Source organism: Coturnix japonica, chromosome 33 (genome assembly GCF_054131305.1).
Source record: "Coturnix japonica strain WE chromosome 33, WE-NBRP24, whole genome shotgun sequence".
Classification (NCBI taxonomy): Eukaryota; Metazoa; Chordata; class Aves; order Galliformes; family Phasianidae; genus Coturnix; species Coturnix japonica.
In genome coordinates this window covers 2,919,834-2,941,549 of record NC_140695.1, presented here as the reverse complement: position 1 = coordinate 2,941,549, position 21,716 = coordinate 2,919,834, and the positions used below count along the sequence as shown (strand labels likewise).

The 21,716-nt window shown below is 44.9% G+C and overlaps 4 protein-coding genes across 4 annotated transcripts; all 4 read right to left on the bottom strand.

Annotated features, from left to right (window-relative positions):
• Nucleotides 1-2,575: 2,575 nt before the first annotated feature.
• On the bottom strand, nt 2,576-5,997 carry LOC146755388 (obscurin-like). Its single transcript, XM_085525705.1, has 2 exons — nt 5,760-5,997; nt 2,576-2,620 (listed from the first exon to the last, which is right to left on the bottom strand). Exons 1-2 carry the CDS (start codon nt 5,946-5,948, stop codon nt 2,585-2,587), a joined length of 225 nt encoding a protein of 74 aa, XP_085381831.1. The 5' UTR covers nt 5,949-5,997; the 3' UTR covers nt 2,576-2,584.
• Nucleotides 5,998-6,072: 75 nt separating this feature from the next.
• Nucleotides 6,073-8,571, bottom strand: LOC146755387 (obscurin-like protein 1). Its single transcript, XM_085525701.1, has 2 exons — nt 8,248-8,571; nt 6,073-6,343 (listed from the first exon to the last, which is right to left on the bottom strand). Exons 1-2 carry the CDS (start codon nt 8,409-8,411, stop codon nt 6,073-6,075), a joined length of 435 nt encoding a protein of 144 aa, XP_085381827.1. The 5' UTR covers nt 8,412-8,571.
• A 4,523-nt stretch (nt 8,572-13,094) lies between these two features.
• Nucleotides 13,095-15,582, bottom strand: LOC146755386 (myosin-binding protein C, fast-type-like). Its single transcript, XM_085525700.1, has 3 exons — nt 15,525-15,582; nt 14,685-14,960; nt 13,095-13,492 (listed from the first exon to the last, which is right to left on the bottom strand). Exons 1-3 carry the CDS (start codon nt 15,580-15,582, stop codon nt 13,197-13,199), a joined length of 630 nt encoding a protein of 209 aa, XP_085381826.1. The 3' UTR covers nt 13,095-13,196.
• Nucleotides 15,583-18,000: 2,418 nt separating this feature from the next.
• Nucleotides 18,001-19,954, bottom strand: LOC146755385 (C-Jun-amino-terminal kinase-interacting protein 3-like). Its single transcript, XM_085525728.1, has 3 exons — nt 19,575-19,954; nt 18,793-18,895; nt 18,001-18,181 (listed from the first exon to the last, which is right to left on the bottom strand). The coding sequence occupies exons 1-3, from the start codon at nt 19,804-19,806 to the stop codon at nt 18,001-18,003; spliced, it is 516 nt and encodes a 171-aa protein (XP_085381854.1). The 5' UTR covers nt 19,807-19,954.
• Nucleotides 19,955-21,716: the final 1,762 nt, after the last annotated feature.

Sequence of the window (21,716 nt, the reverse complement as noted above, 5' to 3'; positions counted from 1 at the left end):
ATTGTCTAACACCATGAGTATCACATAAATGTGCAGATCTCAAGCTGCTCCCTTATCTAGTACCCTTGGCATGATGCTTTATTTTCCTCAGCTGATCATCTAGATTGTGCCTGTTGATTGTGCAACAACAGCCTGTTGGTCTCGATTACCTGTGAGTGGCTCTAAATTTGGCCAGGAAAAATCATTTGAGGATAAGTAATTATCTGGGACTCAGTAAGTCTTCCCATGCTTTCATAACAGCAGAGATACACACACACACAAACTCGTGGAACCCCACTGCTTTGCACAATCCTGTGCACACTCACGTGTGTCATGCCCTGATTTCCCAGCCAGTCCTCGTAGGGTCTCTTACTTAGGACAGGAGTGCAGGGGAGCAGTCAGAAGCTGTTTGCATTCCCTGCTGTCTGCTGGGCAGCTTTGCTGGAGATGCTTGGGTTGCTTTGTTTTTCCTTGGGAGGTGGGAAGGAGCTTTGGGTTGGAGGCACATCCCGTGCCAGAGCATCCCGATGGCACGTGTGGGGCACTGATCTGTAGCAGAGGAAGGGGAGGAGGTCCCAGCACAGCTCTGCACCATGCTCTGCCACACTGGGCAGCTTGTTCCTGGCTCAGCAGTGCCATCAGACAAGAAGCAGGGAAGGAAATCAAGGATGGGGGGTACTATCAAACGCAGTTAGTGCATGCCTTTGCAAGACAAACAGACCCAGAGCTTGCGGGTTGTTCCTGCTTTTGTAGCATTTGTGTGCTGTAGCTGAGCAAAAGGTTCTGCTGCTTGAATCTTCTTCTGCAAGAGCCGCCTACCGGTAAATGTCTGCGGGGATGTACTCAGTGTGCACTTCTGAAGCCATTTGAGAACCTAGTTGTTCTTGCTGCAGGACCCCTGTCTTCTGTTAAAAGCTGAACGGTCCCCAGAGCACCTGTTTCCATCAGCTGCCATCATCCAAAGCAGCCAGCCTTCTTACAGTCACCTGGCCCAAACATCCCTTTTGCTCTACACTTGATTCCTGCAAGAGATGGGAGCTTGGCACGCACACCATCATTCCAACACCCCACCCCAGCAGCAAGGGATCACAGCACTGGCACAGCTGAAACAAAAAAGGTGTGCGAGTTTCCTGTTAGCACTCAGTGTGAACAAATCTACCACTGAGCAACACCGTGAGCTCCCACTCACCTCAGCACAGGTCAACCTGTAACCCCAGCCTTCCCCTATCCATGTGCAAACGCACACCCGTGTGCCACCCTGCCTGCTTTGCACACCCCCATGCACACACTGCATCGTGTGCCCTCCTTTGCATTCACAGACGTGTGCCAACCACCCCTGGGAACACCTACGTGCCTACACCTTCCACAAACACCCCTTTGTGTGCACCTGCGTGCAAACAGCAAACAGCAGAGGGTGCACGCGATTGCATCATTGGTATCACTGATAACCATGTAAAAAAGCACTGGTCCCAAGACAGATTCCTGGATGACACCACTTGTTATCGGCCTCCACCTGGACATCGAACCACGAATCACCACCCTCTGTCTGTGGCCTTTCAACCAATCCCTTATCCACCAGGTGGTCCACCTGTCAAATCCACATCCCTCCAGTTTAGAGATAAGGATGTGGTGGAGGGCAATGTCAAAGATCTTGCTCAAGTCCAGGTCAATGACATCTGTTCCTTCCTTTTGTCCACAAATGCCATCACTCCATCATAGAAGGCCACCAGACTGGTTCGGCATGGCCTTCCCCTGCTAAAGCCACGCTGGCTGTCTTGGATCACATGCTCATTCCTTATGTGATCAAGCATGTCTTTGAGGCGGATCTGTTCTTCACCATCTTCATCACAGTTACACATTTGAATCAAATAATTGGTGTTCCTGTCACGAAGAAAACCTCTTTGTCTTCTACTCTTGCTGCACTTCTGTGCTTTCACCAGAAGCAAAGGGAGAGGCCACCTCCTAGATCCAAATTTTAAGAAACCAACACCCAATAGGTGTCATCTGAAGTAAAATAGCAGAGAAATTAAGATGACTCTTCTGCATCCAGCTTGGATCACTCCCTCACTCAGGCACACCACCATCAGATCAAGGAGATGCTGCCTTCAGCTTTGAGACTGTATGGGAAATCACAGCTTGAACCTCTGATTAATCAGCTGAGGCAAGTGTTGGGTCAGCTGCGGGAGCACAGGTGAGAGTAATCTAGCTGTGCTCCCAGAAGGGGTGGACCTTGACTCCACCTCCTCTGAGACCTCATTTAAAGGCTGACCACCACTGAGGCAGCATCTCTTGGAGATTGCTCCCCAGTTGAGACTGCCTCAGCTTTCTGGTCAAAACATCGACATTGGTGAGTTTTCCTTTGCTAACAACCTTTGACTATTTACCACCATCTTGGTTAACATCTTTTTATTAGCCACCCTTACAGAGACCATAAGGGTTTGGGCTTCCAAACTCTCAGCAAGCATTTGGATCAGCCAGCTTCCTGCTGGGGAGCCCCCTGCATCACTGCTGCCTATTCTGGTACCGGACCCGCAGATGCTTCAGAGCTCATTAGCATGGACTTCCTTCCTCCCCTCAGCAGCTGCTCCTGCACTCACCTTCATTCCTACTCAGATACCGGCCGCTTCCAGCACCAGCTGACCTGCAAGACACAGAAAGGAAAGGTGGGAGTCATGCAAACGCACAAGCCCAAGGCTCCGTCACCACCACGTATGGCAGCCTTGGGAAGTCAGCTGCAACTACAGCCGTTGTCGGAATGGAAACAGGTACCATCAATTCAGTGTGACTTCTGAACTCACTGCCACCATCAGAAATAGGCACTGAAATCGCTCACTTCACTGCAGCTGGTTACCTCCAAATACTTGCAGATGGCGTCATCTGCAAACTTGCTGAGGCTGCATTTGATTCCATTGTCCATGTTGCCTACAGGAATGTTAAAGAACACTGGTCCCAACACCACCCTCCACCTGGAGACTGACCTATTGACTGCAGCTCTCTGAGTGTGACCATCCAGACAGTTCCCTATCCTGCAACTGGTCCATCCATCAAAACCATTTTTCTCCACTTTGGTGACCAGGATGTCATGCAGGATGGGATCAAATGCTCTGCACAAGTCCAGGTAGATGATGTCAGTTGCTCTCCCATTATCCACTGATGCTGTTACTCCATCATGAAAGGCCACCAAGTTTGTCAGCCCTGGCTTGACCTTGATGAAGCCATATTGTTACCACCAATCACCTCATCTTTATTTTCCAAACTATGCCAAGGAGAACGAGACAGAACTCTACAATGTCGTGTCACTACAAACCTGTCTGAACCATTGGCTTCTCTGCATGCTCATCACTAGTCTCTCCTTAGCTTGTGTGCCCACAAACAATGTATGGGGAATGTCAGCCACAAATCTTACCTAGGGGACATCTTTGCTTCAAAATCCCTTGAACATCACACAATCCCTTTTAACTCTCCAGGTCTGCACTTATTTATGTCAGAATCAGACCATATTTCTGTGCTGCTATATCCTTTTCCTTCTGAAGGGCCTGGATACAACTTGGATTAACATCAGGAGAAGAGTTCCTGCATAGAATCATAGATTTACCCAGGTTGGAAAAGACATTGAAGATCATCAAGTCCAACCACAGCCTAACCAGTACCCTAACTCTAGAAACCCTACACTAAATCATATCCCTGAGTACCACATCCAAATGGCTCTTAAACACAACCAGGGATGGCGATTCAACCACCTCTCTGAGGAGCCTATTCCAGTACATAAAACCTCTAGTACCTAAATCTCTCTAAAAGAGCACAGGTATTAATCTGACCAGAAAGGTTCCTGTTTGTTCATAAAATGTGCCTTTTCCGCTCCATCTTGCATAGGCCACTGGGCACAGGGTAGCTGGGAGACCACAGAACAAGTGGTTCTGTGAGCAAAAGGGAAACCACTGCCTAATCCAACTCCTCCAATCTCTGCACTCTGCTAGGAGGGACATGCCTAAATAGGGTGGCAGATACACACAGGAGATAAATATTTCCACTTCCCTCAGCCAACACTTCTCTGAATATCTATGGGACATGCAGTTGGATGAAAAGGCATTTGACAAAGAAGGAAAAGAAAGAGTTTAGTCTGCTGTGCCATTCTCTCGGTAGCCAGAATAACTAACCCTCGCCAGTGTTAGTTCAAAGAATAGGCAGATTTTATCTCCTGACATGAGCAGTAATTCAAAGAAGCTGGTATATGATCCTGTATCCTGCATATTCACTGCAGGCAGGAAAAGACATTATGAGATAAGGGAGATCTACACATCACTTGTTATGAACACCTCATTGCATCAGGAACAGTTTATTACCCCAGTTGTGAGAATCACCTTCCCTGTTACAGAGGGAAGCACGGGCATGGTGAGGCATTCACAGGCCCTTTGGCTGTCACTTAGAGGAGGCCTGCCTGCTCTACCCAGCCTCTACCAGATGCTGGCTGATAGCTCAGTACACAGGGTAGTGTTCTCTGACTTGCCAAGTGTGGGTTTATGTACTAAATGGCACAAAGCCACAGACAGGTGTTAACTCTGACACTGCTGACACGGACCACAGAAGACAAATATTTCATGGCACACAACTCTCTGTGCAGTTTTCCTAGAGACAAGCCATACAGCACCCTGGTCCACTCTAACACAACAGCTTCCCTTTGTGCTAATTCTCCTCCAAAACAACAAACAAAAAACTGGACAGGAATGCAGAGATCTACACTGCAATTGAATCAAACCAAAAGCCACTTGCACGGAAATATAAAACCACACACAAGAGGAGAGTTTATGAAGAGGACCACTCTTGGACTACTTTCCAAGAGGCATCAATTAGTAACTCTCTTTGCTCATTTTTCACACTACTCTACAGTGTCCTCCTGAGCCCCCTTACTCCTGTTGCCAACTACCTAAACTTGTCTTAGGCTGCTCAGCATGTGGATGTTCCCTGATCTTCATATTCACACTTGTGAATAATGAGACTTCTCTTATTTCCCTGGGAAGTAATGCCCACTTTTTTACTTTGACAGAGCTCCTTCCCATCCTAGAAGGGAAAATATCAAGTCAGATCTCCATTAGTCCTTCCATCTCTGCACTGAGCAAAGGGAGCCTTCAGATCTATGCTTAATTCACCCACTCCCCTAGAATTAATGGAACTGTGCTTACTGGAAAATATGCTAAAGCTTAAGCACAGTGCAGTGTTTTCAACATGAAGGAAAGGCTATAGAACTTGCATAAATTCTGGCTGACCTATAACAGCTTAAAGCACTGCAGAGGACTGTTAACAAGCCTGTTTGGACATCACCTTGAATAAATGACGTTATCCCCAAGTAAGGGAAGGAACAGCTGAGCACTGGGGAGGTACACAAAGTGCCAGAGCAAATTCTCACACTGTCAGGTGCAAAGAAAACTCAGATTTCACCCCAAAAACCCAGTTCACAACAAGGCTACAAAATCCCGGCTGAGAATTTCTGTGTTAGACTTGAAGCTCAAGACTGTACTGTAGTTCAACCAACAATATTTTGTGCAGCATGACCTAAAAAGTTCACAATAAAACCAAAATAAACTTCAATTTCAACTTGATAAATGAACTCAGGACATAATAACAAAGAGTGCTGATCTGGGCAAATAAAAGAGCATAAAGAAAAGAGAGCAGTGCAAAAGCTATCAAGCAAAAGCTCAGACTCGCATCCCTTGGAAGTGAAATTAAAGGCTCTCATTCATTTCCAAACAAGTCAGAAATGAAAATACCATTACATGCCATACCTTGAACCACTTGATGTCCACCTTGGGCCTGCACAGCTCACACTCAAACGTGACCTTGTCCTTCTGAATGACGCTAATGTCTGCAAATGGTCTGCTGATTTTCACAGGCAATTCTGAGAAGGAGAAAGAAGGATGTGGATTTAGTTGGAATTTGAGCACATTATCATTACTTGTGCTAGATACAATCATGTTACAACAATCCTCTTGATATTTCACGGATACTCTGGTGGCAATAGCCCAGTGCATAACATTCTTTGCAGCTGGAAGGAAAGCTGGTTCTGCTGTTCAAGTAATCTGGGACAAGAGCAGATAATCACACCTTGCACCAACCAATACCGGTCACAGTGAGCCTCCCCGATGAATTAATGCCTTCTGCTTTAAAGGAAATGAGTCCTGCATCTTCAAGGTCATCTTCTTTCTTCCCCTGGGCACCCATCGTGATATTTGGTGCAGGCTTCAGCCGCACGCCGTCCTTCTGCCAAGTCCCTTCCACATCCTCATGGGACACCTCCACCGAAAAGGTGACAGTTCCCTTCTCAGGGAATTCCAGGGGCTGCAGACCTTTCACCAGCTTCATCTGCGCACTGAAAGACAACAGGGAGAGGTTGGAGATCTCACACCAGCAGCTGAGAAACAGAATCATCAAAGGAATCAGAGAAAGGTTTAGGTTGGAAGGGACCTTTGAGATCATCCAGTTCCAACCCCCCTGCTGTAGGCAGGGATGCTTCCCTCTACACCAGATTGCACAAAGCCCCATCCAGCCTGGCCTTGAATGCTTGAATAGCATCAGGACTTCCAAAACAAGTTACTTCCCTCTTCCTCTCTGTCTCGCTCCAATTTGTAGGAGGGAGGCAAGGTTCTTTGATATGTGTATACCCGGCGTGAGATTAAGAAGCAACGGTTCAAATGTTGGTCCAACCAGTTTATTATTGTCCTAGCTATTTTTAGGGAGATGGGGAAGGGAAGGTAGGCGATAGAAAAAGTAGGAAATGTAAGCAAGGAGTCTTTGCAGAGAGCGAAAGAGATAGTCACCACAGTGGGTCCAGCGAGGTACACAGTAGGTCCGTTGATCTCAGGAACTCGTCTGATCGCCGCAGGGGATGGGAGACAGCCAGGGAGTTCCGCAGCAAGCCGGTCCCGGGGTTCTTCCGACAAAGTTTTCCCCTCAGGGAATTCTCCGTCAAAGGTGTCTTTGGGAGTTTGTCTCCAAAGTCCCCAGTTTAGCGAGAGCCTTTTATCCCCCATTTCGGTGGGGGTTTTTCTTCTTCTTAACAAACACTTCTTTGTAAAATGATTTAAAACTAACTTTTCTGACATTCCTGTCCCACAGATAAGCCAGCAAGGGTTGGAGGTCTCTGTTGCCAGACACAAGATTTACCACCTTCTGCAGGGGTCTGCTCCTCCCAGCAGCACCCCTGGAAAAGACTGCTTGTCTTGTTACTGCTTATCTTTGCAGTCCTAAGCAGGGATGGCACGATAACACCCACCATTCACCCTCCTGGATAGTTAGCAGTTGCCTGTCAGAGTCTTATCATCAGAAAGGCATCAAGAAAGCAAACTTTGAGACAATAAAAGAAAAACAGTTCTGTCTTTCACACTCTCCCAGGTACAGTATCTGCTAATTAAGCAACAGCCTTTGCAAAGAAGAAAACTTGTTCATAACCAGGTCCATGGGTGCTCTTAAATGGATCCTTCCAGATGGAAAAAACATTTCAGGTGGCCTCCTAGATTCTACCCCTTTTTGTGTTGCACACAAGACTGAAAAAAAAAAATTACTTTTGCAAAGTTCTTCTTGTCATAAGGAAACAAACATTTGGGGAATGGCAGAACCAAGTAAAATTTTCCTTCACGTCAAGAAAGTATAAATTTCACTCTCATGCTCTTGGTGTGCTTTCTGCTATGATTATTTGGACTAATTAAGCTTTTCCCTGATGAAAGCCTAGAAGTATATCACAAGAAGGACCAACTTACCCATGACCTTTTATGACCATAACTGACAATAAAATATTCAGCCAGACTACAGGTTTGAGCAGCTGAGTTGTTTCTAGGATCTCCTGCAATCTCAAGCTTGGAACACACACTTGTCTTTTGACTAAGTGTCTCTTATAGTGCAGTAAAACAACAGGTTTTCACATGGCTATTCCTCATTTACCTTGATCTGAAATCATTCTCAAACCATGCAGGCTCAGTCCAGGGAGAAGGGGAGGAGAGGGGAAGGGAAAGGGGAAGTCAGGTCCTCTAAAATCAGGCTTCTTAGCCTAAAGCTCAACAGCAAATAGCAGTCCACTTCCCCACATTGCTAGACTCCGAGCATTTAAAGAACAACAGCTGACCTCATGATGAGCTCTAACATAGCCAAAGGAATTAATATATTCAAATATTCCCTCAGGGGGAATTGTGGCTGTTCCATGCCCACAGGGTAGAAGACAGCCAGTCCTCCTCTCAGCCACATAAACAGCTGCTTAGTGCTCCCAAAGCGAATGCTCACCAGTTGTTTCCAACTTGAAGGTCATCTTCTGGCCAGCAGCCTCGCAGATGTATTCTCCAGCATCTTTCTTCTCCAGCTGCTCCACAACCAGACGCCGTGTTTTGCCCACAGATTCCAGTCTGAACTTTCTGGAGGAGGCAAGCAGTCTTCCATCCTTGTACCATTTTACTTCGCTTGGATCCTGTGCTACTTCACAGCTGAGGGAGGCACTTGCTGCCAGGGCAGCACTCACCTCTTTCTGCACCTGCACCTGGTTTATAAACACAGGTTTTGGCTCTGAGGGAAGAAAAGAAAAACAGAAGGACTGAAATGAGACCATCTTGCAGGTTTGTATGTACAGGTTGGAACAGGTTTAGGTTACCACTTGTGCCCAAACTAATAGCCTTCACTAGAGAATATCAGCTCTTCTGTTGAAACAAAGTGTCAAATCTAGGCAAGAAAGAAGCTAGGAACTGAAGCAACCAAGAGGGTCCTTGAACACCAGTCCCATGGTTGCAAGTCACTATGCAAACATATTGAACCCAAAAGAACATCTGTCCTGCAGGCAACCAAAACCTGAGTTCCTTTTACTTAAGACCCACTGTGAAACATCAAAACACATACACATGTGATAGTCAAACCACTGGCTGCCTTTTCATGACCCAGAACAGTACTCCTGGCTTCCTGAACAGACTCCTCATGGCCTCTACCATTGCCACAACTGTGACTGTCAAAGGCACAAAGGAAATATGCTCACCAACGCAGTCCTTTGTTCTTTGTGTGTGATTTGCAGATATCTATCTTACTTTGAGCTCTGGCAATAGTCAGCTCTACCAGGTCTCTTACTGTGAGTAGCAGACTCACCTATCCAGATGCAGCCTCCAACATAAAGGCATAGTAAAAAGGCAGTGTACTACTAGGAGAAGTTCCTGCTTCTCCTGCCATGAAAGGCTGCACGTACAACATGCACTCCAGCCTCACTGCACATACTTATCTTAGTCAAATGTTTAGGTGAACAAGAATTACAGTTTGGGATCTCAGGCACAGGAGAGATTTGAATAATATCTTGAATATTTCTTCCACTGTACATATATAAGTAATTATTATTCTACAGACAGACTGAAACAGGTCTTTGTGCCATACTAAAACCACATACTTGCTACAAACCCAGGCAATCAAGTATAGGGAAAAAACCTCAGCACAGACTACTGCACCTGGATCACTGTATAATAGAAACTAGATTTTACTTTACTGTTCTCTGCTGAATTTCAGACAACACCTGTCTCACCTGTGACATGAATCTTGAAGGTGAGTTTCTGGCCAGCAGCCTCGCAGCTGTACACCCCTGCATCTTTCTTCTCCACCTGGCTCACCACCAGCCGACGCTGTTTGCCCTCTGACTCCACCTTGAACTTCTTGCTCAAGATGATCAGTTTCCCCTCCTTTTATCACTTCACCTCTGTCTTCTCCTGGGCCACCTCGCAGCTCAGCGTGGCATTTTGAGTCAGTACAGCCTTCTGTTCCAGTGTATCACCACCCTCATCATGAAGAACTTTTCTCATGTCCAAACTGAGTCTACCCTCTTCACTTTTGAAAGCATTGCCCCTTGTTATGTAGCTATAGACCCTGGTAAAAAGCTTTTTTCCACTTTCTTATCAGACTCTCCTAATAAATAGAATGCCTGTCTTCCTCCTTTTCTGGAAAGAAAAGCACCAGCTTGAAGGCTTTCTATTTTTAAGCATTTCTTTTGCACCTGCTATAGAGAAGAAAACAAAAGAAAATACGGGAAAACCTTTTTAAGAGCAGGTTTCTTTAATTTAATAGAAACCACCAATGCTGCCATCTAGCATTGTGACCAAATGCTGTCTCTGAGACTATTTAGGAAGAAGCATTTGCAGGGGTGTGCTTGTGCCCTGAAGATATCTTTAATAACCTTTAATTTCCCCTGTAATTATTGACTTCTCATTTTGCTATCATTGCATCTACTTGAGATCCCCAGGGAAATTCCCAAATTATTTCCAGCCTGTCTTAAGCTGAGGCTATCCAAGTCCTAAGTGTTCATAGCTTCAGAAGGCAAACAGAAAAGCACACGAATTAAACAGAATTTAAGCACCGTCTACATCACTGAATGCTGGGGTTGAATGTGTCAAACCACTTAAATTTCCCCTCCTTCTTTGTTGGGGGGTTCAATACAGTCAAAACAATTTCTCTCACCTGTGACATGAATCTTGAAGGTGAGTTTCTGGCCAGCAGCCTCGCAGCTGTACTCCCCTGCATCTTTCTTCTCCACCTGGCTCACCACCAGCCGACGCTGTTTGCCCTCTGACTCCACCTTGAAATTCTTGCTCCAGGTGATCAGTTTCCCCTCCTTGTACCACTTCACCTCCGTCTTCTCCTGGACCACCTCACAGCTCAGCGTGGCATTTTGAGTCAGTGCAGCCTTCACCTCCTTTTGTACCTTGTCCTTGTTTGTAAACACGTCTTCTTTCTCTGCAGGGACATCACAACAGTCACACCATTTTGCTGTAGTCTGCTGCAGAGCTTACTCCAGTTCCCCATTTTCACTATACTTGCCATTCACAGGGACCATCATGATGCCTCATTAAGACAGGAAAATACTTTCCCCTCTATTTTGCCTTGGGAAATGATAGGCATATCAGTTCATATCATATCATAAATCTAAACATTTCGAAGTCTGATAGCAGATTTGGACATGAGATTTAGATCACCTGCATGCACAACTGAACCTCCTCCCTTATCTTTTTTTCTTCTGATGTCTCTCTACATTTCCAGTAAATCAGAAGGGAACGGCCCTCTAGAACAGGTTGCCCAAGGAGACTGTGGTTGCTCCATCCCTGCAGGCATTCAAGGCCAGGCTGGATGTGGTTCTGGGCAGCCTGGGCTGCTGCTTGGCAACCCTGCACATAGGAAGCAGGGGGTTGGAACTGGATGAGCACTGTGGGCCTTTGCAACCCAGGCCATTTATGAGTCTGATTAGTGGCATTTTCCACCTCATTGTGTCATTCAAATTTTGTAAGCAGATCTCTTCAAACACCTCCCCTTTTCTCACTCCTTGCATGCCTGGTGTGCTCTTGCACTGTAACCCTGCAGACACCAGCTGACTATAAGAGCTGCACAAGTTACCCTCCTTGCCTATGGTTTGTTGCAGTGATTCATTCCTGGATGGAAAAGCACATGTAGAAAAGTGTAGCTATGACACTAGATGACAAAGAAAGTCCTATAGCCAAAGTGTTTCGCACCAGAGAGGCTGTCAGTTGATCCTCCAAATGCAAGACACACAAAATGAAGCGTTCCTTTATCTCTGGGATTCCAAGCATTTTCTCACCTCTGACTTTCCCTTGGAATGTTGCTTTGTCATCTTTTGTTACACAGCTGTAGCTCCCTTGGTCTTTCAGGGTCACATTTTTGACCATGAGCTTGCGGTGCGTCCCCTGGCAGATGATGGTTGTCCTCTGGTCCTGCTTCACCTCTGTTTGATCTTTCTTCCATACGACAGCTCCGCTTGCAGCTGACACCTCACACACCAGCTCCAGGTCTTCAGAAGGACTGACTGATATTTCTGGAGTCGTTTTGGGCTTGTTGACAACATTAATGGCTTCATCTGAAGAAAAAAAGAGAAAGTGGTTTACATCCTGACTCAGGCTTATTCAGCATGAAGATACAGTTAGAACTGATTGTAATGTCTCTGCTCATTACATTTGGGTGATCGAGTTTCACCTCTGGAGGTACTCACATACAAACGTGTGCTTGATTCTCCTGTGTAAGGAAAGAGTAAGTTCTATGCAGACAGTTCTTATTTCTTTTAATCAATTCTGTATTCTGCACATGTTCTTCTGAAGCTAAAATGAAGGCAGCTAAGTAACGTGTTTTCAATACATGAACAAACCTATTCAACACCTTGTCTCTAAGCTAACAAGCAGCGTTTGATGAGCACATCAGTATTTCAAGCCCTTCATTCCATCCAGACAGAACCTGCCTGAGGAGCAAGCTGATGGCTGTCAGCTACAGGCAGACCTAGCTTAGTATTGCATTTCTTACAGCAACAACTGTTGCTTTCAGTCACTGAATATACCAAGGCCAATTGCTATGCCAGGCGCATTTATGGCATCAGTGAACAAATAATGCATTAAAAATTGTAATAGACAGGAGCCATCTATTCTTTTAAAACTAGGTGACCAAAGAAGAACAGTCCCTCTAGAGTCAAGCTGTTAAGAACTAATAGCATCAATCAATATCACATAGATAGATTACAGCGAAAGGCTTTCAGTAGAGCTTCAGTTCATAAATGAAAACTGGGTTATGGAAAATAGGCTCAAGATATACACCAAAAAACAGACCTTGACGCCAGGTTCTGTGAATGCAGCCAGCTGAATTTCACAGATATTGAATTTCAATGACAATTTCTTGTGTTATTTTACCCTCCAGCTCCACCCTGAACAGGAACATGTCAGTGACAAGCATTACTCCTCCAGGCTTGACCTGACAGTGTTTTACTTGCACTATGAGCTAATGGCTGTGCTTACAGCACCTCAGGGAGACACCTCAGAGATCACAACGTCCTTCGGGTACAGCAGGAGACACTCAACTCTCCAAATGTGGAGTTTAATTTGTCAAAAGAGGAGACAGGATTCCCATGCTAATAACTTAGGACCATTTCAGTCATAGGTTTAAAGATGATGTAAGCGCTGAGGCAATTCATGAACTAGAAGAATGAAGCCCAGATGTCAGGGCTCAAGTCATGACTCCAGCCCGAGCTGGAGCTAAGGCTGTCCTGAATTCATCACAACACAGTTACATGATTTGCTCATACTGTGGATTTGCATAGGGACAACAGGAAGTTCAGAATTGCTTCAATAGAGATATGCAAACTTTGTCCTAAATACTGGAAACCCACAGGGTTGGACAAATCAAATGAATTAAGTCTGAAGTGCTTTACATGGATTGTGATCCTATGTTTGCCTCACAAACTTACCTGAGACTTTCCAATCAAAAATCAGAGTGTCATCTCCAATTGTGTAGATGTATGTTCCCTCGTCTACTTTCGTTACAACTGAAGCCACAAGCTTATGCAGTTTCCCTTTATCTTCCATTGTGAATTTCTTACTGGTCGTGATTTCTTTGCCATTTTTGTACCACTTCACCATGACATTGGCTTCAGAGGTCTCAGAAACAAATTCAGCTTGCTTTCCAGCAACGGCCCTGATTACTCCTCCAGTTGTCTCTTTGATTACGAAGTTTGCCAGTGCTGAAACAAAATATGGACACATAAAATATGTATGATGGTAAAGAACTGCAGGGACATTGGTGACCATGAGGCATTCATTTATCATAAGATCAAACGTGCACGTTTAGTCCTAGTTCTAATTGCTGGATTCTAATTCAGATGCTGGCAAATTGGCAGCTTTTATAAACCACGTACCAGATTACCTTATCTCCACAAGTTGAAGGACATACACTGGACAGGGGACAGAGCCAAAGGAAGAAGCCCAAGGCTTCAAGAAAATGTCTAAAATAGGAAAACTGAGGAAAGAATTGGAACAAGCAAACTAGAAGGAAATCAATGGAGGGGGTATCTATTACTGCACTGTAACCCCCTGGCAAACAAATCGAGCCTAAAAGATGGAGATATCACTTAGGACTGAAAAGATAAACAGAATTCCTTTATGGAAATTAATTGGAGCGCAAAAGTTAGATGATAAAACTGGCCCCTATTAACACACAGTGGAATAATTGACTTAAAAGATTCATGTGCATACACTACTCTAGGGCTTTGTTGTTTCTCCACGGACCAATAAGGGTGACAAGCCAGCAGAATATGATGAAGAGCCTCATGCAAACTCAGTGTAAAAAAAAAAAGGCAATTGTTGCTGGGAAGAAGGTGCATTTGCATTTGTGTCATCTGCAGAGGGTACTGCAGAAATGGAAAGTCTTCCACTGGAGCAAACAAAGGGCTCTCATTTATTGCAATCAAGGCCCAGCGTGTGGATCTCAGAGATCAGACCTACACCCTGCAGCAAAACAGAGACCTGCGTGGGAAAGTTCCGTTTCTCTCTACATCTGTGTCAGAAAAAGCCAACCATGGAATGACAGCTAAGTATACATCCCTGTGACTCTTCACAGGTCTCTTCTACGTTTGGGATCACTGCTACAAAAAGAGCTGTTTACATCATCTCTCGTGGCCACCCTGAGAGAAGAGCAGGAAGGCTGGGATGCTCTTTTTCCTATCTTTCCCTTGACTTCCTCTATATCTTAGGGACGAATCACAGGACAGAACACAGAAATCAAATGGCTCTACAAAGCAGATTGGCCAGTTCAAGTCAAAACAGCCACTGAAAACACCCCAGATGCTGTCTGACAACAGCTGGACTGTTGGGGAGTCAGGTGAATGCAGTCTGCTGGCCCTGGGCCGGAAGAGCACAGCCCAGACTGTCACATACCTTTCACTGAAAGCTGATAGAGCATTTTATCCCCCTCACAGATGCACTGACAACTTCCAGCATCATCCATTGAGACGCTGTGAATTTTCAGGGTGTGTTTCTTCCCCACAATGTGCAGTTCATATTTTTCACTGGCCTTGAGCTCCTTCCCATCCTTCATCCACTCCACAGTAGCACCTGTGTCTGAAAGCTCAGCCTGCAGTTTGGCTTCCTCACGCAGCCAAGCGCAGATCTTTTCTACATCTTTGCTCTTATTGGTAAATCTCACTGCAGCACCTGTCAGGAGCAAAGGCCTCGTTATTTCAATTGATATCAGGGTAAGTTGGTCAATGTTTGCTGCAAGATCTCTGAAAAAGTATCACCTTCTGTTCCTGCACTCATCATTGTGTCAGTGCTGAGCAATTCAAGATATTTCATTTGGTCTTCTTGCCAGATTTACTAAGTAAAAATCAACCAAACATCTCCTTCTACTGATTAATAATGCTCTAAACATGCTTCTGCAGAGGTTTCCACCCAATGACAAACAAGTCCTCCCATAATGAATGTTTATTTTTAATATTTTGTCATGCAAAGCTGATTGATAAAGATATTATTGGAATGATTGCTCCCCTACTTCTAAACTATTCCAGTGCAATCAGAAAGGCTATCTGAACCTGGAGCTGAAAGTACTGCTCTATGGTGATGCAGTGGTAAGCCTGCTGACTGAATGCACTGGCCAATAGCTGTGAACTGCAGACATTCATCAGCTGGCATGGGCATGAAGCAATCTGTTTCAGATACCAAGCAGCTGAGTAGATTGGCTTACCCTACACTCAGTGCTATCTTGTTTAGGTCACTTACCCTGGACTAAATATCTCTGTGCATTCCAACCCCACCACAATGGCAAGTCAACAGACATGATGAACAGGGTGAAGGAAGGGCAGGAGAAAAAACAAAACGGGAGGGATATCAGAGCTGTTATCTGGCCTTTCTGCACAGATCCAAATCCACTTTGCTACTGAGATAAATTCCAGTGCCACTTCAGAGGGGGAGTCTCTGAGAATAGACCACCCAAAAATGGCCTACAGTGACAGCCCAAACAATCTGAACTAAGAGAGATGATGATGCCGTTCCTTCCTCCCTTTTGTGACCTTACAGACCCAACATCAGGAGGTTCCGTGCAGAGGAATGTGACAGAGCTCAGCACTGCACAATTATGCCACAGATTTTGTACCGTATCAGCCCAAGTCGCCTGTCCTTATTACAGGTGAAACTTCATCCAGTTTGCACTGAAATCAACAGCGATTTCCTTGATTTCATCTAATTATTTTTTTTATCAGTACCCAAATGCATTTTACAGAGAGGTGAAAATTCTGCAATTTAGGCCTGCTGACCTTCGTATGGGACAAAAGGCAACAGAGGCGGCACTTCAAACTCCTACTGAAAAGACAAAACAAACAAAAAAAGGCCTGTGGTTCTGCCACTCTCTTCCCTACAGAAAAGTCTTTCTTTTCACTGCAGCTGTGGGTCAGGATGCATTAAGAAACTCATAGTGAGCATCATGCAAGCAGAGGGACTCCTCACAGTCTTTTTTACTTGAAGAACAGGAGTGAACTATGTAAATCCTGTGCTCAGCTGAGCTCAGCGCAGAGCACAGCGCCTGCCCTAAAACGAGGCACTTTGCACCCCAAAGCAATGGAAAGGCACAGCGTGGTTTTCTCAAGACCTTGAGACGGGCCAGTGTCAAAACCTGCAGAAAGCTACACAAAAAGCGGATCAAAACACAGCAGACACGTGAACACCAAGCAGGAATAGCCTCCTGCCCAGGAACCCGCCAGTGCAAGGAACCAAGCAAGGCAAAGGTGGGAGAAAGTCAGCAAAGCCAACCGTGATTGGACAAGAGCAGGGGAGTATCACACGTGTATACCATATCATTGAGTCTCAACGAGGTAAAAACAAACAAGAAAGGAAACTAAGCAGAGCAGAGATACACACCTGAGAACTCCCCTATGGGCCATGTCCAGCGAAGCACAGAGAGACAAGGGAAAAAAGGAAGTGAAAAAAAGGATCGATCAGTGACTGAAACCAACAAAACTAAAATTTTGTTTCAAAAAAAAAAGAATTAACAATGATTCAGCCATTTCAGTGTCAAAAGGCATGAAATAGTAAGGACGGGAACTGCCACGACTCTACATACAGGACAAAAAAACCAAGGAGAGGGAACCCCTGTTAGAACTGCAGCCACACGCCTCAGCCACCCCCAGCCTTCCAGACACGAGTTTCAGACAGTCGCATCTCAGCCTGGATAAACCTTTCTTTTCTCAGTCACACAGCACTAAGCGCAGAACGGCCAGTTTCCACTGCCTTCTTGTTCCCCTCCGTTTGTGATCATTCTCCTGTTAGCAGACAGATCTGCTGAAATTAAACGTGCACTTCAGCCACATTTCATCATGCAAAGGACAGCTGCATTTTACAACATTTTTTTTTTCCAACAGCAGCGCCAGGGCTCAGTCTGATAATTTCATTTAAACTTCTGTATAGAAAAACATCATTTATATACATGAACTTACCACTAACGTAACAACTGCTGTTTTCACCATAAAACACCCATTAAATGAAGTAAGATTTTAATCTCCAAAGCAAACACAGGAGGCCACCCTAACACTGAAAAAAAGGACTTCGCAGGGCCCATTACCCAACTGTTAGTCCTACCCTATGTCCAGAGTAAAGGGATAATGAAGACCAGGAAAGGAGATATGAGAGAAAGGGGGAACAACCCACAAGCAGCTGGGACTGCTACACTTTCACAGCTTTATCAGACTGCTACCTGACACAAAGCTGCTTCTCTGACTGCTTCAAAGTCCTCATTGGGAACATAGAACATAATCAGACTTCAGATAAAAGAAGCTCCTTCAATATCAGCCTAAAAGGAGAATGCAAAACTCTCTTGGATTGACTAAGAAGGTAAAAACTGCAGTGAAATCTATGATGTTTCCATACGAGAACGACAATTGTTCCCCTTAAACTTAAAGAAATCTTAACAAAAGGGTTTTTTTTTCTTGCAAACTTCCAAGAAAAGCTCTATTCCAAGTGAAGCTGCCAGAATGCAGAATTACTGGCGTGAAGATTTGTGGGAGGAGGGGAAGAAGCAATCTTCAAACAAAGGAAAATAACTTACAGACACAAAGACAGCCCAAATACACAGCCATTAACTCAAGCTGTTGGGTAAGAATTACTGCTGTAGGTGCATATTTCAGTCACAGTGTATCCCAAATTCCATGCCATTTTCTAAAGGTCAAACATCCAATTTCGGAAAAAAGAGTGAATCTAAACGCTTCTAGAAGCCTAACGGAGCTGTCTTTGCTTCAGAGAAAACAGAACAGTCCCAACAAATTTTACCTAGCAGATCTGCTCCTTCATCAACATCTCCGATCACCTCGGATCCTGCTGTGGAAAGTTCATGATAGAGGGAGTCTGTGTTGATGCCAAACGCTTTGTTCACAATCCCCTGGGTTGGGCTGTGGTTGGAAGAAAGAAAGGCAAGGATTCTTCTTACTTGGTGATGTTTAAGCCAGAACATAACTCTGAAATACTGAGCATCACAGACCAGTACAGTCAAAACTCTGAGAGTGGATTCTGCCACGGGTTGACTGAGGGAATTCAGTAAGTAAAGGAAAAAGAATGTTTTATTCCCCATACCATGTACCAATACCTACCTTGCATGACCTCAGCCTTGCCTCGCTGATGCCTTTTCAAATAGCTGATAACTACTCAAAAATTCATAGAAAACCTTCCACTGGCAGTCCTAAGGCTGTGCAGTGATGCCTACACTCCCACCAACTTCAACAGCAACCCTCACAGCAGTAAGATCAGATAAGGACTCAAATGCTGTGAACAGCCCTGGATTTCTTTTTTCCTGTCTCAGAGCAGCCTGGGCCACTCACACAGATCCTTCCATATTACTGATATGTGCCTTCCCTGGAGATCTCAAAGGCTGCCAGCACCTCATTTTTGCATTAGGCAGAATTTATGCATTTTCTGAAACAGCTGCATCTTGAGCTCTGGACCACAATATCCACCCTTCACAAAAACAAGACAGAGGGCCAAGAGCAGAAAACAAAACCAATACCTGTTACCAGGGCGCTCCAGGCGGGGATCCTGACACATATCCAGCTCAGGAGTAGAGTCTATGATGTCCTGAACATCGGACCACTCGTCACTGCTTCCCATACCTACGTAAGACAACACATGATCTATGGCAGCAGTGCTCCTTAAAGGCATTTCTGCAGCTGCAAATAGCACAGCTTGACAATGTCATGGTGCTGCATATAGTTAAAATTTCACTTTGAAACTGCACAGTTCAGTGCATGAAATCTAACCTGGTTTCTGTATAATCTGTAGCCTAAGACCAATATTTGAGGAAGAAGATAAGGGACTCCCCCTTTTGCCAACTTACATAGAAACCAACATACTTAGAAACCAAAACATTTGAAAGCTGAGGCAAGCAACATAAACACAATGTCTGTTTGCATAGAGAATTCCCGAAGGATTAAGGATGTCACCTGTGTACTATATTAGCCCCTTTAATGTGTTAGAGGTGACATTTTTGTCCTTTCCAAGCTGCCCCAGAAGTAAAATCTACAAAGCCCATGAGAACAAGAGCGTTCATTGCTTGGTTGAGGCTGGCACTGTGGGCAAACAATAATAAAATACAGAACTGGACTCAGCTGTGAGTCTTTTTATTCAAATGCTACACTAGAGGATGTTGCACGTTGTTTTATAGTCTCAACCTGTTAGGAAACAGCTGGTGAACGTTAGCACAGGAATTTCCTCTGTATTACACAGAAAAGGTTCTGGTTCTGATGCTAACCTCAGAAACCTGTATTCATAAACATGCTCCAGCTCCCATACCTATGCTGACATTCCTCATCTCCTGCGTGACCTGGACTTCCATGTTTCGGCTGTTCCGCTTTTCTCGTGTCCTCTTGTTGCTCTTGGTTGTGCCATTGTATTCGCTGATGGGTTGGATGCTCTCATTCAGGGGTGTGACAGCAGCAGAGGGCACAGATGATGTGGGAGTATTGGACTTGGTTCCAGTGGTGCTCAGTGTGGTAGCTGCTGAGGACTGCCCAGATTCAGACATTTCATCTTGGGGACATTATGGCAATTCCAGGGTAGGGAAAGAATAAAAAGGGAAAAGCAGAGCTATATATTTCAGTTAATCTCCGGTTTGTTGGTATATGGCTGCCTTAAAGCATTAAGCAAAATGAGCCTTGCTCACTGCACTGACTAAATGCCTAGCATTCACTGGAGACACGTGGCACTGCAACCAGAATGCAGCAGTGAGTTCCCATGCTGAACTCAGTAAGCAAATCCTACCTGTGAAAGGATTGACATCCTTCTTCTCTTACTATGAAGAGTTATCTTCACAAGCCACATCATTATGCGACCTCTTCATCATGCACCTCAAGGAAGAAGGTCTTTTCATAAGTGAAAAGCCCCTCCAATTGCCACTGACTACAGCAGAAGCTGAAGGGCTTTGGCACTCGCAGTAAGCCAGGACAGCATTTCCCAAGACTGGAAGGTAACACGGACATTGCTTGGGAAAGATGCGAGCTCTTAGAGGATCCAGAAGCTGCCATTACAGTAAGCCACTGACATAACAAGAATGAGAATCCCCTGCGTTGAGAGAACAGCAGCGTATTTCTTACACCAAGCTGCAGAAGCAAAGCAGATAACTAACTGATGGTCCGATTTTGCTAGTGGGGGAAGCCCTATGTCCCCGCATGATGTTACACAGAAGCTTGCCAAGCATGGGTCTGGCTTGAAAGCACAGAAGAAACAGGTGTGGTCTCCCCAAATTGATAAGGCAAGACCCAGAAACTCAAAAATAAGAAGCTGACAAATTAACGAAGGCAACAGACTTCCATTGTGAAATGTGCATGAGTGAGTCTCAGCTTTACAGACATTACCACCCCATTTCTTGTATTAACACCTCTTGAAAAACATGGGAGACTTGTAAGGCTTTGTGAGGATTTTACACTGCAGCCCTTGTTTGTCAGTTAAAGCAGCGCTGCTTCAAAGTCAGCCAATTAATGTCTTGACCGATGCAGTAATCATCCCCAGTACCAAATGAGATCTCTCCTTTCTTCACGGCAGCCCACTCTAATTGCTGCCAGCAGGGAGATGGCAAAATGAATTTGGAGAGTTCTATGTGCTGATGACTTGCAATTGGGTGCAGTGACGCTCAGCAGCCGCACACCCAGACTCAGCTATAATTGTTACTGCTTGCCTCTCCCCTCCTGTGCAACTGCTGCAGAGGCTCAGACTGCTCAGCAGCTGCTTCAGGCCTCCCATCCTCGGAGCTGTGATGCTGGTTCACTAATTTCTAAGTCTTGCTCTACTGTTCTAACATTAACTGCACAACATAACAAAGCAATTCAAAATGGGATGAGAGAAATACTGAAATATATTAACCCTTTGCAGCCTTTTTTTTTTTTTTTTTTTAATCTGGAATCTTATTAACACCTTCCTTTAATTAGACCGGCCACTATGCTTATCTTAAAACACCCTGCAGTGCATTGCATGGCACAAGTCAAAAGGTTCTATATTACATCTGTGCATTTATATAGAAAGGTTTATTTTTAATATTTGACCATTCAGAAAAATTGATGTCTTGTTTGGTTTCTGCACATTCAGTCCAAGCAGCCCCCACGCTCCCACATGGAAGTTCCAATGGCTTCCCTGCACATTTGCTGATTTTACAAGCAAAACTGAGATGGAAACACTTCACTGTGGCTACATGTGGAAACCACACTTCTCACCTCCACTCCAGATTCCTGTTTTGTGAGTTACTTTTCTAATAGTTTAGTTCATTTTTTGGGAACGTGATCCAATAAACCTTGTAACACTTCAGCTGCAATTTACCTGCTGTGCTTTCTGTCATACAGAGGGACAACAAAGAGTTCCAAGCATAAAGTGCAATCATAAAACCTCTTCCCCCACCCAAAAAAACACTTCTGTTGGATGAACAGATTCAGAGCTCCTTCTTGT

What these genes read in the sequence shown, in the direction of transcription:
- LOC146755385 (XM_085525728.1), bottom strand. Translation starts at nt 19,806, where the DNA reads ATGTCTGAATCTGGGCAGTCCTCAGCAGCTACCACACTGAGCACCACT. An exon ending in GATGAGGAATGTCAGCATAG is followed by an intron (nt 18,896 to 19,574) that starts GTATGGGAGCTG and finishes TGTCTTACGTAG; the next exon opens with GTATGGGAAGCAGTGACGAG. An exon ending in CTGGAGCGCCCTGGTAACAG is followed by an intron (nt 18,182 to 18,792) that starts GTATTGGTTTTG and finishes TTCCAACCACAG; the next exon opens with CCCAACCCAGGGGATTGTGA.
- LOC146755388 (XM_085525705.1), bottom strand. Translation starts at nt 5,948, where the DNA reads ATGATTGTATCTAGCACAAGTAATGATAATGTGCTCAAATTCCAACTA. An exon ending in TGGACATCAAGTGGTTCAAG is followed by an intron (nt 2,621 to 5,759) that starts GTATGGCATGTA and finishes TGTGTCTTGCAG; the next exon opens with GTCAGCTGGTGCTGGAAGCG.
- LOC146755386 (XM_085525700.1), bottom strand. Translation starts at nt 15,582, where the DNA reads ATGTCTGTTGACTTGCCATTGTGGTGGGGTTGGAATGCACAGAGATAT. An exon ending in ACAGAGATATTTAGTCCAGG is followed by an intron (nt 14,961 to 15,524) that starts GTAAGTGACCTA and finishes TGCTCCTGACAG; the next exon opens with GTGCTGCAGTGAGATTTACC. An exon ending in CTATCAGCTTTCAGTGAAAG is followed by an intron (nt 13,493 to 14,684) that starts GTATGTGACAGT and finishes ATTTTGTTTCAG; the next exon opens with CACTGGCAAACTTCGTAATC.
- LOC146755387 (XM_085525701.1), bottom strand. Translation starts at nt 8,411, where the DNA reads ATGGTACAAGGATGGAAGACTGCTTGCCTCCTCCAGAAAGTTCAGACT. An exon ending in CTTCAAGTTGGAAACAACTG is followed by an intron (nt 6,344 to 8,247) that starts GTGAGCATTCGC and finishes GTTGTCTTTCAG; the next exon opens with TGCGCAGATGAAGCTGGTGA.